Source organism: Filicampus tigris, chromosome 5, assembly GCF_054856515.1.
Source record: "Filicampus tigris isolate MCC_2025a chromosome 5, RoL_Ftig_1.0, whole genome shotgun sequence".
NCBI classification, from domain to species: domain Eukaryota; kingdom Metazoa; phylum Chordata; class Actinopteri; order Syngnathiformes; family Syngnathidae; genus Filicampus; species Filicampus tigris.
In genome coordinates this window covers 29474793-29490000 of record NC_141221.1, presented here as the reverse complement: position 1 = coordinate 29490000, position 15208 = coordinate 29474793, and the positions used below count along the sequence as shown (strand labels likewise).

At 42.3% G+C, this 15208-nt stretch overlaps 1 protein-coding gene across 3 annotated transcripts in view; it reads left to right on the top strand.

Annotated features, from left to right (window-relative positions):
• fxn (frataxin) overlaps positions 1–14845 on the top strand; it is a 74167-nt gene extending 59322 nt beyond the window's left edge. The window contains exons 6-7 of one of the 3 annotated variants that reach the window (XM_086031806.1): positions 9175–9323; positions 13403–14845. In XM_086031806.1, the coding sequence (XP_085887932.1) occupies positions 9175–9313 (139 nt within the window). In that variant the 3' untranslated portion in view covers positions 9314–9323; positions 13403–14845. The other 2 variants (XM_086031807.1, XM_086031805.1) reach the window with 2 other exon arrangements.
• Positions 14846–15208: the final 363 nt, after the last annotated feature.

The following is a 15208-nucleotide window of genomic DNA, read 5'->3' as shown; positions in this document are numbered from 1 at the left end:
TGTATACATATATATGTATATGTATATATGTGTATATGTATACATATATATGTATATGTATATATGTGTATATGTATACATATATATATATATATTTGTGTATATGTATATATGTGTATATGTGTATATATATGTATATATATATGTATATGTTTATGTGTATATACTGTATGTGCTTGTCATCTTTTCAAAATAAACATATATTAAAAAAAACATTGTTTTTTGTACCGAAAATATAGCGAACCGAAGTTTCCAAGAAACCGAACCGAAGCGAAATGTGATTTAGCGTACCGTTACACCCCTAATATATACATACATTACAATACAATTTTATTTATATAGCGCATTTCATAACAGCTAGAGCTGTAACAAAGGACTTTACAAACAACTCAATAAATTGAAAAAAACACAAAATGCTGTGGTGCACGTATTAATAAATATAGATATAAATAATATGAAATATCAATAAAAAAATAAATAAATAATGTATATAAATGAACATGAAACACTATATACAATTGACACCGGAAAAGAGCCGACAATATCAGGTCTGAACAAAAGCCAGAGAAGAGTGTCTTCAACTGGGTTTTAAAAATGGACAGAGAGAAGGCTTGCCTAACAACCAATGGAGGTCATTCCAGAGGGAAGGACCAGCAACAGAAAAGGCTCCCCTCTGAGGCTCCGCTTAGTGAACTTTTGCTTTGAAGTTGGCCCGCGTGGTAGCGGAACAGCTAACTTGACTTCCATCCATGCAGAGGTTAGTCCTTTTGATCTATTGAAGTGGTCATTAGTAGGGATGTCCACATAAATTTTGATGCCAATTGACCACCGTTTTTGGACGTTATAAGCAATGAAAGTACAATGATTTCCAATGGAGGGTTTGTAATCGGTTCCTCAAGTGACTGACCGATCAAGGATAGAACGGTAGGGAGCGCGGCCATTCTTCTCATTAACAAGGGGTGTTATTCATGGAGTCACTTGTTTTCTAATTTCTCCAAAATGAATGGATAAAATAGATAAATGACCACTCTTTTCATTTTCCTGATCAAAAAATATATAAAATGCACTTGTTAGTGAAAACATGGCCATCCCGGCCCAACCAGCCCTTTAAGGACAGGAGCGCATAACCGCGTTTTTGCCCCTGTAGCCGGGAGCGCTGTTTCGTCTTTCTATCTTTAAAGCTAGACGAGCGTAAACATCATTTTCTTTTTTTTGTCCAATTTTCAGTCTCTTAGCCAATGAAATGCATCAGAATATACATGTGATGGTGTCGTGAGACCGTGGAGCATGTCCCAGAATCATTTTCGGGCATTAATAGCGATGCAGAAGATCGCGGGAGCTCTGAAATAAGTAACGTCAGTGATAGAGACGACACACTTGTGGACTTTGAACCAGTGGAACCTGTCGAACGTGATATGGTTAAGATATATGTTTGTAGACAATGAAGATATCAACGTTTGTAACAGATTTGTAATTTGAGATTTGATTTGTATTTGTAACAGAATAGAGAATGGTAATTACCACTAGATTTTTTTAAATTAAAAATAGCGCTTCTCTTGCACTGACACTTCTATTGAAACAGTAAATAATAAACTTGTACCTGTGTGAAAGCCACGTCTAAGATCTCAAATTCCTTTGGAATTATGTTTCCACAAGGGCTGAGGTATGAATTAACGTATTGGCCCGAAGATAAGACGGTGTTTTTTGCATTGAAATAAGACTGAAAAAGTGGGGTAGTCTTATATTCGGGGTCTAGACATTATACCCATTCACGATGCCTGATGGCGCCAGATATCATTGAAGCGAATGCTGAACTTGACTCCGCAGGCCAAAGCAACCCCTGTCACGATTTTCGTGATAAATGACGTGATTGGAACATTTGATCAAAGCCTTTCATTGCTGATCAAAACATCCGATCACCCGCAGCTCATGCTTGGCGAGATCAAATGGCAAAAAAGTTGACTTGTTTAATATGCAACGACGTCTCTCTGTCCAAAAGCATCACTCGCGCTGCCCTGCACGCAACCGTGCCCGACTGCCCGCGCGAGCTACATTGACTCCAATTGAAACGCGCCGCCAGAAAGGCTCCCTAACGCAGCAGCGGCTCGGCTGCGAGCAGAGGAGAGGGACGCAACACAAGGCAGCAAAGCATGAGCTGCGTCTGATCGGATGTTTTGATCAGCACACTTTGCATTGTTTCCGACGCCATGTTAATACTTAGGCACGCCGCCCAAGAAGTTTTCAAGAGAATTTCATAAAAATATATTAAAAAAAAAAAAAAAAATAAATAAAAAGAAAAACTCCCAAAAAAACAAAAAAACGTAGATACCGCATGTAACATTAATTTGCTGCCTGTGCCACCGCCATTAGTGGCATGCGCATGCTCCTGTGGGCAAGTCCAGCGCCGATATAGTTAAAAAAAAAAAAAAAAAAAAGCGTTGTCCTACTACATGCTGTCGCCCGTACTCCCGTAAGTCATTTCGTTCGTGGCTGCTTGAATGCTAAGCGCTAAGCTAGCTTGCCCTGAAGCTGCACGGTCTTATTTATACTTTAAGTCCTTTACTTACTTACGTTACTTTAAGCAACGAGCTGCAAGCTGCGCACCATCTGCTCCATTGAGACAAATAAACGACCCCACTAACAAGTAGCGTTTTCACCGCGGAGGCTAACGAGGGGTCGCTAAGTGTGCTAATCGCCAAAGTGAAATGCAGAGCCAAGAATAGCAAAATAAGTGCTTAGGTGTACAGTAGACTTTTTACTTAAGCCTCACTAGAACCGCATAAGGGTGGAGATCCAGCAGTTATGAACAGAAATGTTGTATTACAATCAACACGTATCTAGACAAAAAATAAGGCGAGGGCTACACAAGCAATTTAGCACACGTTCTAACACTGGCCGGAACTCGCCAACGGCATAAATAACCCAATCACAAATATTCTCGTTGTGATTTTTAGACTCACCATTCGGTGATAGGACCAAAAGATTAAAATAATACCATGATATGTATTTCAAGCCATACCGCTAAGCCCCCAGTCTCTGTTTGAAGCAGTTAAGTCTCTAGCAAAAATATGGGGAAAATATCGACTTATGTACAAAGAACATGTGCAATAGCACAAAATGTAAAACATTTTTGAGTCAAAAAATGATTTTTATACACACAATTGAGTAATGTCACTGAGTAATGTGGTCACAATTTTTACTATGAAAATTCACCAGAATGCACGATATGAAGTGTCAAATAAAATAAAATAATAAAACATTTTTTTCCCGATAAAAAAAAAAAAATATATATATATATATATATATATATATATATATATGTATGCGTATGCGTGTGTGAATATAGTATATATATGTATGTGTATATAGCCCATTTCCTGTTAATTTTAAATGCCTAGTACAACTAAAGGTACATTTGTTTGGACCAATATACAGTATTAAATGCAAAAAAAAACAGGTAATAAAATAAGATGAATAGAGACATTTTTAGAAGGTTATCGTGATGATTACCAAAATCAAAGGTTCTTACATACACTTTAAATAGCTATGGCATTGGCATATGGCATATACTAGGGGTGTATCGATACATTTATTTAATGTATTAAATACAACTACATCAATGGCGCTGGACTTATTTACATGGATGGTAGCCACACCTCGGCACTATCATTTTGATAAGTTATTGATCAATTGAATCTCTATAATTACCAAAACAATTTTAATACAAGTTCACAATCCCCTTTTATTTTTTTAGTCAAGTTTGATTGTTATTTTTAATCAATTTTGTTGTGCTTTTTGCTTAAGCATGTTATCTCTGGTCCGCACCAGAGATTTACGTTATGTCAGCATGCAACATGGATCATGGCAGCGTGGAAGTCAATGTGTTTGTTTGTGTGGAAACACTTTGGATTTTGCAAGAAAACAGATCATCTTGACAAAACAGTTGCTGTGTATAGCCTTTGCAAATGCCAAGTGAAATGTAACCGCAACAGGACAATTTTTTTGTCGCATCTTGACCGGTGCCCTTGCATCAAACAGCAGCAAACAGCGTAGCTGCTGTGCAAGACAGTAGTCACCACCTTATTATTATAATTAAATCTGCCATATTTATTCAAACATTCGATCATAAATCATGCTCAAAGAATTATTATTGCAGAGAACAATACGTTGATGAATAAAAAGATATAAAAAGAACCTGTTTATTCTGATAATAAGCTAAGTTAGTGTATACAAAGAGAATTACCATATTTTCCGGACTAAACGTCGCTCCGGAGTACAAGTCGCACCAGCCATGGAATGCATAGTAAGGAAGAAGAAAAAAACATATATAAGTTGCACTGGAGTACAAGTCGCATTTAGGGGGGAAATGTATTTGATAAAACCCAACACCAAGACCAGACATGTCATTTAAAATTTAAATGATGAACAATTTAAAATAAAAATAGAATAGAGGCAACAACAAGTTGTCTCTGTTGCATAACACAAATAAATGTGTCCATACAAATCAAATTGATAAAATTCTGCGCTTAGTACACATCATTTCCATCGAGCTACGATGGTAACATTTACTGTATTTTCCGGACTATACGTCGCTCCGGAGTACAAGTCGCACCAGCCATAAAAGGCATAATACAGAAGAAAAAAAACATATTAGGCCCCCCACACACACACACACACACTCCACCCCCTCTCGGAATCCAATTTGTCTCTGTCTCGTAGCCTGTCCATATAAGATAAGATAAGATAAGAATGCCTTTATTGATCCCACAGTGGGGAAATTTTCATTGTTACAGTAGCAAAGATATAGGTCACACAGGGACGGCGGCATAATGTGGCCATTAATGTATAACATTGACGGCAAACATTTAGGATCAAACCTATGTAGATATACGCAGTAACATGTGTATATACACATGTATATACACACCAACCTACATCTACATAAAAAATATGAGGAACACTCATTTCGGCCTGTACAGAGGAAAAAATACTCTAAGTGACAGTGCTGCAGTGCTGTAGTGAAATGTAAGGAACAGCATTGGATAAAAATAAAACTAGACTAACAGTAGTGGGGAATGTTGAGTATTGCACGGTATTACAGTAGTGGGGAATATTGGGTATTGCACGATATGAGCTCAGGTGCAGGACTGCACAATTGCACTAATGTCCGCCAGTTTGTAGAGACTACACAATGTTCTTGTTAAAGAGTCTGACAGCAGCAGGCAAGAAGGAACGGCGGAATCTCTCCTTTGCACAGCGAGGGTGTAACAGTCTGTCACTGAAGGTGCTGTGGAGTGCTGTTAGGGTGCCCTGGAGGGGGTGGTCCGGGTTGCCCAGCATTGATGACAGCTTGGCCAACATCCTCCTGTCCCCCACCGAGTCCACAGAGTCCAGGGAGCAGCCCAGGACAGTTTGTCCAGCCGCTTCTTGTCCCGGGCCGAGACGCCGCCTGCCCAGGTGACCACTCCCTGGAAGATGACCGATGCAACCACCGAGTCATAAAAGTTCCTGAGGAGTGTCCCCTGAACCCCAAAAGACCTCAGTCTCCTGAGTAGGAAGAGTCTGCTCTGACTCTTCCTATAGAGGGCGTCTGTGTTGTCGCACCAGTCCAGTTTATTGTTCAGATGAACACCCAGGTACTTGTAAGTTGAGACTCTCTCAACATCTGTTCCCCGGATATTCACTGGTGCAGGTGAAGAGTGCTGGCGCCTACCGAAATCCACCACCATTTCTTTGGATTTCCCCGCATTGATCAGGAGGCGGTTCTGCTGGCACCAGTCCACAAAACCCTGACTAAGTTCTCTGTACTCCCGATCATCTCCGCCTGTGATGAGGCCGACAATCGCAGAGTCGTCAGAGAACTTCTGCAGGTGACAGGTAGGGGTGTTGTAGTTGAAGTCCGAGGTGTAGAGGGTGAACAGGAAGGGAGCCAAGACAGTTCCCTGTGGGGCTCCCATGCTAGAGAGGAGCACGTCAGACACACAGTCCTGTGTCCTCACATACTGTGGCCGGTTTGTGAGGTAGTCCTGGATCCATGTGGTGAGGTGGTGCGCCATCCCCGCCCGCTCCAGCTTGTCTCCCAGTAGGGTGGGCTGGATGGTGTTGAAAGCACTGGAGAAATCAAAGAACATGATCCTCACAGTGCTCCCCGCCTTCTCCAGGTGGGAGAGTGAAGTGTGGAGGAGGTAGATGATGGCATCATCCACACTGATGCCAGGCTGATATGCGAGCTGGAGTGGGTCCATTGAGGAGCTCACCAGGGGGCCCAGGTGGACAAGGACCAGTCTCTCCAGGGTCTTCATCAGGTGAGACGTCAGCGCCACTGGTCTGAAGCTGTTGAGCTCCTTCGGGTGGGGGGTCTTTGGCACCGGGACCAGGCAGGATGTTTTCCATAGCTGGGGGACCCTGCCCAGCTTCAGGCTCAGGTTGAACATGTGCTGGACAATTCCACACAGCTGGTCCGCGCAGGATTTGAGGAGCTGGGGGCTGATGCCATCTGGACCCGCTGCCTTCCTCGCCTTCATCTTCTTCAGCTGGTTCCTCACCTGAGATGTTGTGAAGGCCAAGGCTGGACAGGAAGGAGTGGTGGCTATCTGGTGTAGCTGGGAGCTGGAGACTGTGGAGAAAAGAGGGGAGGGGGTGACACGCCCAGCAGGAGGAGTAGGTGGAGGCTGCAGCAGGAGAGACTGAGTGGAGGCAGGCATCTGATCGAACCTATTGAAAAAGAGATTCAGCTCATTTGCCCACTGCAGGTCCCCCCCAGTCCGGGTCTTGGGTTGTCCGTGGCCTGAGATGGTCTTCATGCCCCTCCAGACTCCCCTGGCGTTATTCTGCAGCAGCTGCTCCTCCATCCTCTTCCTGTAGGACCTTTTCCCCTCTCTGATCCTCCTCCTCAGCTGGCGCTGCACAGTCTTCCGCTCCTCTATGTTGCCTGACGCAAAAGCCCTCCTCTTCTCCTTCAGGAGAGCTTTTATGTCTGGTGTGATCCAGGGTTTGTTGTTGGAGAAGCACCTTACTGTCCTGGTGGGTATGGTGTTCTCCATGCAGAAATTTATATAGTCTGTAACAGTGTCCGTTAGACTACTAATGTCTTCCCCGTGAGCATCGCTGAATACTTCCCACACAGTTGTGCTGAAGCAGTCCTTTAAGGCCTCCTCGGCCTCTCCAGACCATCTCTGAACCGTGCGGGTCACAGCTGGCTGCCTGCGGACCAGAGGTTTGTACACAGACTGGAGAGCCACCAGGTTGTGATCAGCTTTGCCCAGCGGGGGGAGGGGCAGTGATGTGTATGCCTCCTTGGTGTTGGCATAGAAAAGGTCCAGTGTTTTATTGTCTCTGGTGTGGCAGGTGACATACTGTGTGAATGAAGGCAGAGAGGAGGAAGGGGAGGCATGATTGAAGTCACCAGAGATGAGTACCAGGGCATTTGGGCATATAAATCAAATGAATAAAATTGTGCTCTTAGGACACATAATTTCCACCGAGCTACGATGGTACCGTTTAGCTAACATCCACACATGTAGCATTACAAGAAAGTTACAGTAAGATAACTTTAAACTCACCAAAATGGTCGTAGATTGATTAAATAAGTCTTTTATTTATTGCCGACCATTTTTCCAAGTCTCCAAAAGTATTTTTGTATTCGGTCATAATTATCTCTTTGTTTGTCTCCTCCGCTCCGTACATGTGCGTGTGTGGCTGGCTGATGATGCAATACCACTGCCAGGCACAGCGCCTTTTAAATAAACAGTACATTATTTTGTATAGATGGATTGATAGACAGTCAAATTGTCTTTTTATCATACTATTTTAATTACTTAGTTAACACAATATTAGATTTTAACCGTTAAATTATTAATGCGTTTTGATAACTTTTAGGATTTATCTTTGTTGCTTTATGTGGGTTACAATAACAAGTGAAATGATATACACTACAGGTTATTCTGCCTGTTGTAAAGTCAGTATGTAATGCAGGTTTATATGCAGCCTTAGAACGCTCTCCTGTGGTTGTTTGGTATATTGTTTGCTGACCTTGAAAAGGAAAGGGATCCGATATAATGTGTTAATAATCTCACACATAAGTCGCTCCAGAGTATAAAGCGCCCCCCCCGGCCAAACTATGAAAAAAAAACGCGACTTATAGTCCGGAAAATACGGTAGCCAACATCCACACATGTAGCATTACAAGAAAGTTACGGTAAGATAACTTTAAACACACCTAAACCGTCACAGATCGATTAAATAGGTATTTTATTTATCGCCGACCATGTAGAATGTTTCCAAGTCTCCAGAAGTATTTTTGTATTCGGTCGTAATTATCTCTGTTCGTCTCTTCCGCTCTGGCTGTGTGCCTGTGTGTGTGGCTGGCTGATGATGCAAGACCACGGCCTGACACGGCACCTTAAAGTAATCAGTACACTATTTTGTATAGATAGATTGATGGACAATCAAATTGTCTATCATACTATTTTAATTACTTACTGAACAAAATATTAGATTTTAACAGTTTCAATTATTCATACATTTTAATAGCTTTTAGGATTTACTTTATGTTTCTTTATGTGTGTTTAAATAAGGTGAAATGATATACAGGTAATAATGTGTTAATAATTTCGCACATAAGTCGCTCCAGAGTATAAATGGCACCCCCAGCTAAACTATGAAAAAAAACACGATTTATAGTCCGGAAAATACAGTAGCTTGTTCAATGTTGTTGTTTTTTACAATACAATTTTATTTATATAGCACATTTTACAACAGATGTAGCTGTCTCAAAGCACTTTACATATAACAAAAAATAACAATAATACAACAAGAAATACTACGAGAACAGTAAATTACAGCACATATACAAGTAGACACCAGAAAACAATAGAAAAATGTCAGTCTCATGCTGGGTTGAAAGCCAAAGAATAAAATGTGTCTTCAAATGATTTCTAAAAATGAACAGAGAGATGGATGAAGAGATGGCTTAGCTACCAGCTCACCAGTTTGGGAAAGGCACTCCAAAAACAGTGCTTTTCGGCATTCTCTTTTCTTTTGTGTCAGTTAGTCGCTTGGCACATTAAAATGAACAAGACATTTAAGAAAACATGACAGTCTCTTAATTTTTTCCATGATTGTATATAATGATTTCATTTTGCAAGTCTTACTTGGTTCTCTTTGTATTTTTAGCGGACCAAAACGCTACGATTGGACAGGAAGTGGTTGGGTCTATAGTCATGATGGCATCAGCCTGCACCAACTCCTGTCTGAAGAGTTTTCTGCCATCTTCAAAAAGAACATGGACCTCTTTGGACTGCCTAAGTCCTGACACCTCAAGGGTGATTCTCTCCTGTTATTGCTAGAGTTCTAAGGACAGCGACAAAGAGTATTTAATGTCAACCTTTATTTGAGCACCTCTTAATAATTAGTCAACAGTACAGTATTCATGTGCTGATATCTAGAATGCTGCCAAGTGTTCTTTTAAGTATGTATATGTGCTATTTAATGGTCATAATGGCATGTTTCACATGACTATTGTGGCGTAAATAAATGTGCAGTTTCTATAGGAATTTACATGTTCTGAATTTGCTTTTTATGCTTTGGTCCTTTGCATATTACCTTTATTCTGATATACACGGACATTCAAAAGTTTGGGGTCACCAAGAAATGTCTGTATTTTTGAAACCCCGTCTGTATTTTTGAAACGCCGTTTGAAGGATCATCATCAGTTTCTTGGCAATTCCTTGCATGGCATAGCCTTAATTTCTAAGAACAAGAATCAACTGTTTCACATGGAAATATTTTTTTTTTTTTTTTAATCGACCCCACAAATGTGATGCTGCATATAGTCAACGTACTCAAAGGATGGTCAGTTTTATAGCGTCTCTACTGGTAATGATGATTGCACATCCTAATATCCTTGAGCCTTCTGACTAGGGATGGGAATTTCGACTAATTTGCCCGCCGACTACTCTCAAATTTTATTTGCGACTAGTTCTAAGCAAGAAAACTTGAAATTTAATACATATTGAATTCAAAGTTTAAAATCCAAATGTTTTGTGTATTTACAGTAGCTATTTCAGCCCAAACATTGATGTAACAACTGACTGAATTAGAGTGAACAATTGAAAGAAAAATACATTTCTGATACATTTGCCAATGCAATGCATGGCATTTATTATGAATAATGTAATGAGTAATGGTACTGACTCCCAGTTCAGTAGGTTCTCATTCGCCAGCACCATGTTAGCGGCATTATCATGCACACAGGCGACGACTTTATTTTCTAGTGCCCACGTACCCATCACACTCCGTAGGAGAGCTGCCAAGTTTTCAGCTGTGTGTCTTTCCTCCAAGGTGCATGAAGCACACAGCCGCGTCCTTTGTCCACATAATGACACGTTATAGTCATTTAAGATTCGGTGGCTATGGACGTCCATCCGTCTGTAGTTATGGCCACATAGTTACCCGCTCAAACGCTCGTAGCATCTCCTCTTTCATTTGGTTATGGCTACTCTCTAGTTGGGGCGTTATTGTTTTGAGACTTGGCACCACGTACTCAAGCGCGATATGCAGCATTAATTTTTCGAACCCTTTGCCCTCAACAAAAGAAAACGGCAGCATATCGCGTCATTTTACAAATTAGTTGGGTAATCTTTGCTGTGCGGTGAGCATGACTGCGCCAGTTCGGCTGGAACAAACTCTCTCATGCTCGTCTGCTTGGCCCCGCCCCCATCGACCTGCCTGCAGGTTCACATCAAGGGATACTTTGGATTTGGTTTCTCATCGCTCCGGGAGAGTGGTCTTAAGCGAGTTTATGCTTACAAAGCCTACAGCCGACCTTGATGTCATCTGCTGCATCAAAATACTGCCAAACGGTGCCATTGTTTTTCATGGTAGCTTCGATACCTTCAGAATTTACTTTTCAAAATATTCTTCCCCAAAATCAGTGTCCCTGCCCCCTACTATGTGTGCGTGCGGGCGGGGAGGAGCGGAGCATCTCTCTCTCTTGGTGCTCAGCTTGGTTACAGAGGCGTGAGGAACAAGATGCGTGACATTTAATGGAGCGTTTAACCGACTAGTAAAATACTAAATGTTTAATAAATCGTAGACGGTTAAACGGTTAAACTTCTACTGGCGCACATCCCTACTTCTGATGCACTGGACAAACACCTTGTACCTTTAGAACACTGGCGTCATAGTTGCTAGAAATGGGCCTCTATATACAGCTATGTAGATATTGCACCAAAAAACTGACATTTGCAGCTAGAATTGTCATTTACCACTAATAATGTATGGAATGTATTCCTGATTAGTTTAAAGGAACGGTGGGGATGGCCACGTTTTCACTAACAAGTTCATTTTATATATTTTTTGATCACAAAAATGAAAAAAGTTGTCATTTTCTATTTTATCAATAAATTTGAGAGAAATTAGGAAATAAGTGACTCTATGAATAATGCCCCTTGTTAATGAGCAGAATGGCCGCGCCCCCTACCGTTCTATCCTTGTTCGGCCGGAGTCACGCGAGGGACCGTTTCCAAACTCTCCATCGGAAATCATTGTACTTTCATTGCTTATAACGTCCAAAAACGTTGATCAATTGGCACCAAAATTTATGTGGACATTTCTACTAATGCCCACTTCAACATATCAAAAGGATTAACCTCTCCGTGGCTGATTTATATGAGAATGAGGAAATGTGCAAGTCAGCAGAGCTACATAGGCTGGAACCAGCGCACACTGCTTCTTTGCTTGAAAAAAAAAGATACTGCTTCGTTTCTGATCACGGTTACGGGCGAGACATTAAACACCAGTCAGGATATTTGCAGAGACTGAAGTGGAAATGAGACGTGCACATTTATTTAGATGAGGAGTGCCCCAGATTTTCGGCTTACAACGCGTGGTCCAATTCGGAAGGTAACAGCCAAAATGGCACGTTCCAATGCGGCCACACTCTCGGCTGTGCAGTCAGCCTCGCTGGAACTTGTCGTTCGCTGTTCGATGAGGGTTTTTGTCACTCTCAAGCCGCTTTACTCGGGCAGAAGGGGGCTGCAAGCAAAAAGCAGAGACACCGCACGCGACTGCTTGCGAGGCGACATGAAGACAGGCTCATCTTCACCTCCACACGCTGGGCGGACAGTAAGGAGCTAATGTTGTGCTAACGCCTTTTGTTTTAACGGCCTGAAGCTAGTTGTTGCTAAAATTCCGCTGTCCCAATCCTACCTTTAACCGCGGAGAGAAGCGGGAGGCTCCAATCTGCCTGCTACTGCTGCAAGCCGCGTCTCTCTCCCTCCTGAGACATGAGTTTAGCGTCGCTAAATGTCCGGAATATAACCAGTCGGGGTTCGTGTGTGCATTCATGCTCTTGTCCGCTTCAGCTTGTGAAAGTGTAGGAGCAATCGCCACGGTATTTTTGATTTTGTGGAGGTGATCATGATGAGATCACGTTTTATGTCAATAAATCCAAACTATTGTGCAGAACACTTTTATACTTTTACAGTTTGAAATGGACAAGAGTAGTAATGTGCATTTGCATTTTGGTGGCGATCGGTCACCGTTTTAGACAACAGAAGTAACAAAGCGAGCAATATTACCAAGCATGCCTTCCTCGTGTGACGTAGACCGCTAAGACCTAAAACATAACATAAGCCACGCCCCTTTTTGGGGCGTGGAAATTTGTCGTAAACCTAATCACAAAAATAAAGACCTTAAATCACTACAGAGTCTTTTGAGGTGGGCATTTTTGTACTAATGTCGTTTTTACATGCAAACCTATGATACAAGTTACAATGTTAAGATCACCCAAGTGTCCCTTTAAAGTTATCTTCTTTGGAAAAAAACTTATTTTCTTTCAAAAATAAGGACATTTCTTCGTGGCCCCAAATTTTTGAACGGTAGTTTATATATATATATATATATATATATATATATATATATATATATATATATATAAGTGATGTCAAACAGTGCTTTACTCAGTGACACGTCAGTACGACAAGCTTTCTTCCAGTCAGAATGCCAGCTTTCGTCCATGTCTTTTGCCTCCTGTCCTTTTCTCGATAGTTACTTGGTATTTTCATTGATAAAGACTTTTACTTTTCAACTTTTTGGGGGTTAACCACCTTTCTGATTCCGATTCTGACACTGATTTTGGTTTTCCCGGTCCATCCCCCAGTCATTATTCAAACCTTTGTCAGTTTTTGTCACATTTTTCTGTTGATGATTTATTAGTGTCCACCCCAGAACTCTTCTAATGTAGGCACCCAAGTAAGGGGTCTGGTTAATTCCATAATCCCACCTTTTCCAAGTCATGTCATTCCAAACCTGAATCCAAGACACTTCACTCCCCACCTCTTTTGTCACCTCATTCACTGTCTAGTTTTTCACCTCCTTCCTATCATTCCGTTTCTTCTAGTTTACCTTCCCCAGTACCTGTACTCCTGGCCCCTCATGTCTCTTGCGCTCCCCAACCTCCATGGCGGCAGACTAATAAGGAAGGCCCCTGTGCCGGCACCACAACAGCTGCAGGCCCCGTGCCGGCTACTCTGCAACTGTAGGACCCCGTCCCGGCACCACGTCAGCTACAGGCCCCCGTCCCTCCTCAGCGGCACCAAGCCCCTACCCTGCTCCGGCGGTGCAAACCCTGCGGCCGCCCTCCGATCCCTTTCCATCAGCGCATGTCTTGTGGGCTCCCTTCGACCTGGCTCCGGCAGCGCAAGCCCTGCACACCCGCCGACCTTACTCCGGCAACGCTAGCCATGACGCAAGCCCTGTAGCCGCAAGCCCTGTAGCCGCCCTCACCTCCAGCATGGCCCCCGGGATGGCCACCGGACGGGTCCCGCCAAGAATCATCTGGCCTCCCCCGATCCGTCATTGAGTTTGATATTGGTTTCATGTTTTCCTCATGTTCTTTTGTACGTGTCTGTCTAATTAGGTTATTGTGTCCACCTGTGCTTGTTTACCCACTCGCTTGTGTTACCCAATCAGCTCCCTCTAACACTTAGTGTCGTGTCCAGGTCCTTGTCTCATCAGTTAGTTTGTATTAAGTTCCTTGCTTTCTCTAAGTCTTTGTTGGTTCATTTTCTTTGTGATGTGTAACCACTTTTAGTTTGATGTCTCAGTCCAAGTCAAGCAGGTTTCCTCGTGTTTGTTTAGTTAATTTGATTGTTGTTGTTTGGGACTTTTGTTTATTTAGTGTCTACCTTGTTTGTCTTTTCCATCCATGTTCCTTTTAATTCTGATTTAGATTTTTCCACTGGCAGTTCCCTCACAAGTCGGGTAAGGTGCCCCCTTGAGGGTGGTGGTAGTGTTGTGACTGGTTGTTCCTTGATATATCTTATCTATCCAATGCAGTTGGCTTTTATGCTTTGTCCTTTGCATATGTCACATTATTCTACCATATAGGCCTGATGTTCAACAGTATATAAGATGAAGTAGTGACACATTGTCAGTACGGTAAGCTTTCTTTCAGTCAGAGTGCCAGCTTTCTTCCATGTCTTCTGCCTCCAGCCCTGCTGTTACTTGGTATTTTCATGGATAAAGACTTTTACTTTTCAACTTCCATGTCATCTCAGCTTCTGGATCCAAATTCCGCTCCTCATGTGACAGATAAACCATTTACAGCATTTTTGCCATCGTAAGGAAGTGTTAAGTCTGACTGAATACCATTGTGTGTATATATATATATATATATATATATATATATAATGTTCTATTTATCGTATTGTTTGTAAAGTGCTTTGTTACAGCTCTAGCTTTTATGAAAGGCGCTATATAAATAAAATTGTATTGTATTATGTGTATATATATATATATATTGTAGCGACCTTGTATGATGTTAGTTATGTGATTTGTTGTCTGGGGGGACCGTGAAGGAGGGTGGACAGTGGGGAGCGGGAGGGGCTGAGGAAGTCTGTTGAGCCTCGATTTAGCGCGCGCGTGTTGTTGTTGTTCCGGTTGTTCGGCGTGGTTACGGCCTACAGTAACCTTGTTGCTCATTAAAAGGAGTTGTTGGTAGCCCATTGCTTGTCTGATTCTTTGCAACGATACATTGGTGTCAGATGTGAAACCATTGGCATGGCGCTGCGTAAGGAGAGTGACGGAGGTCGTCCGCTGGTCAAGCAGGAAGCGGTGGACGGCGCTTACGATGGTGCGTGGGGCCGTGATATGAGCCTCGATCGCGTTTCGGAGCATGTTGACCACCTGAGGCGGACCGCGAGGA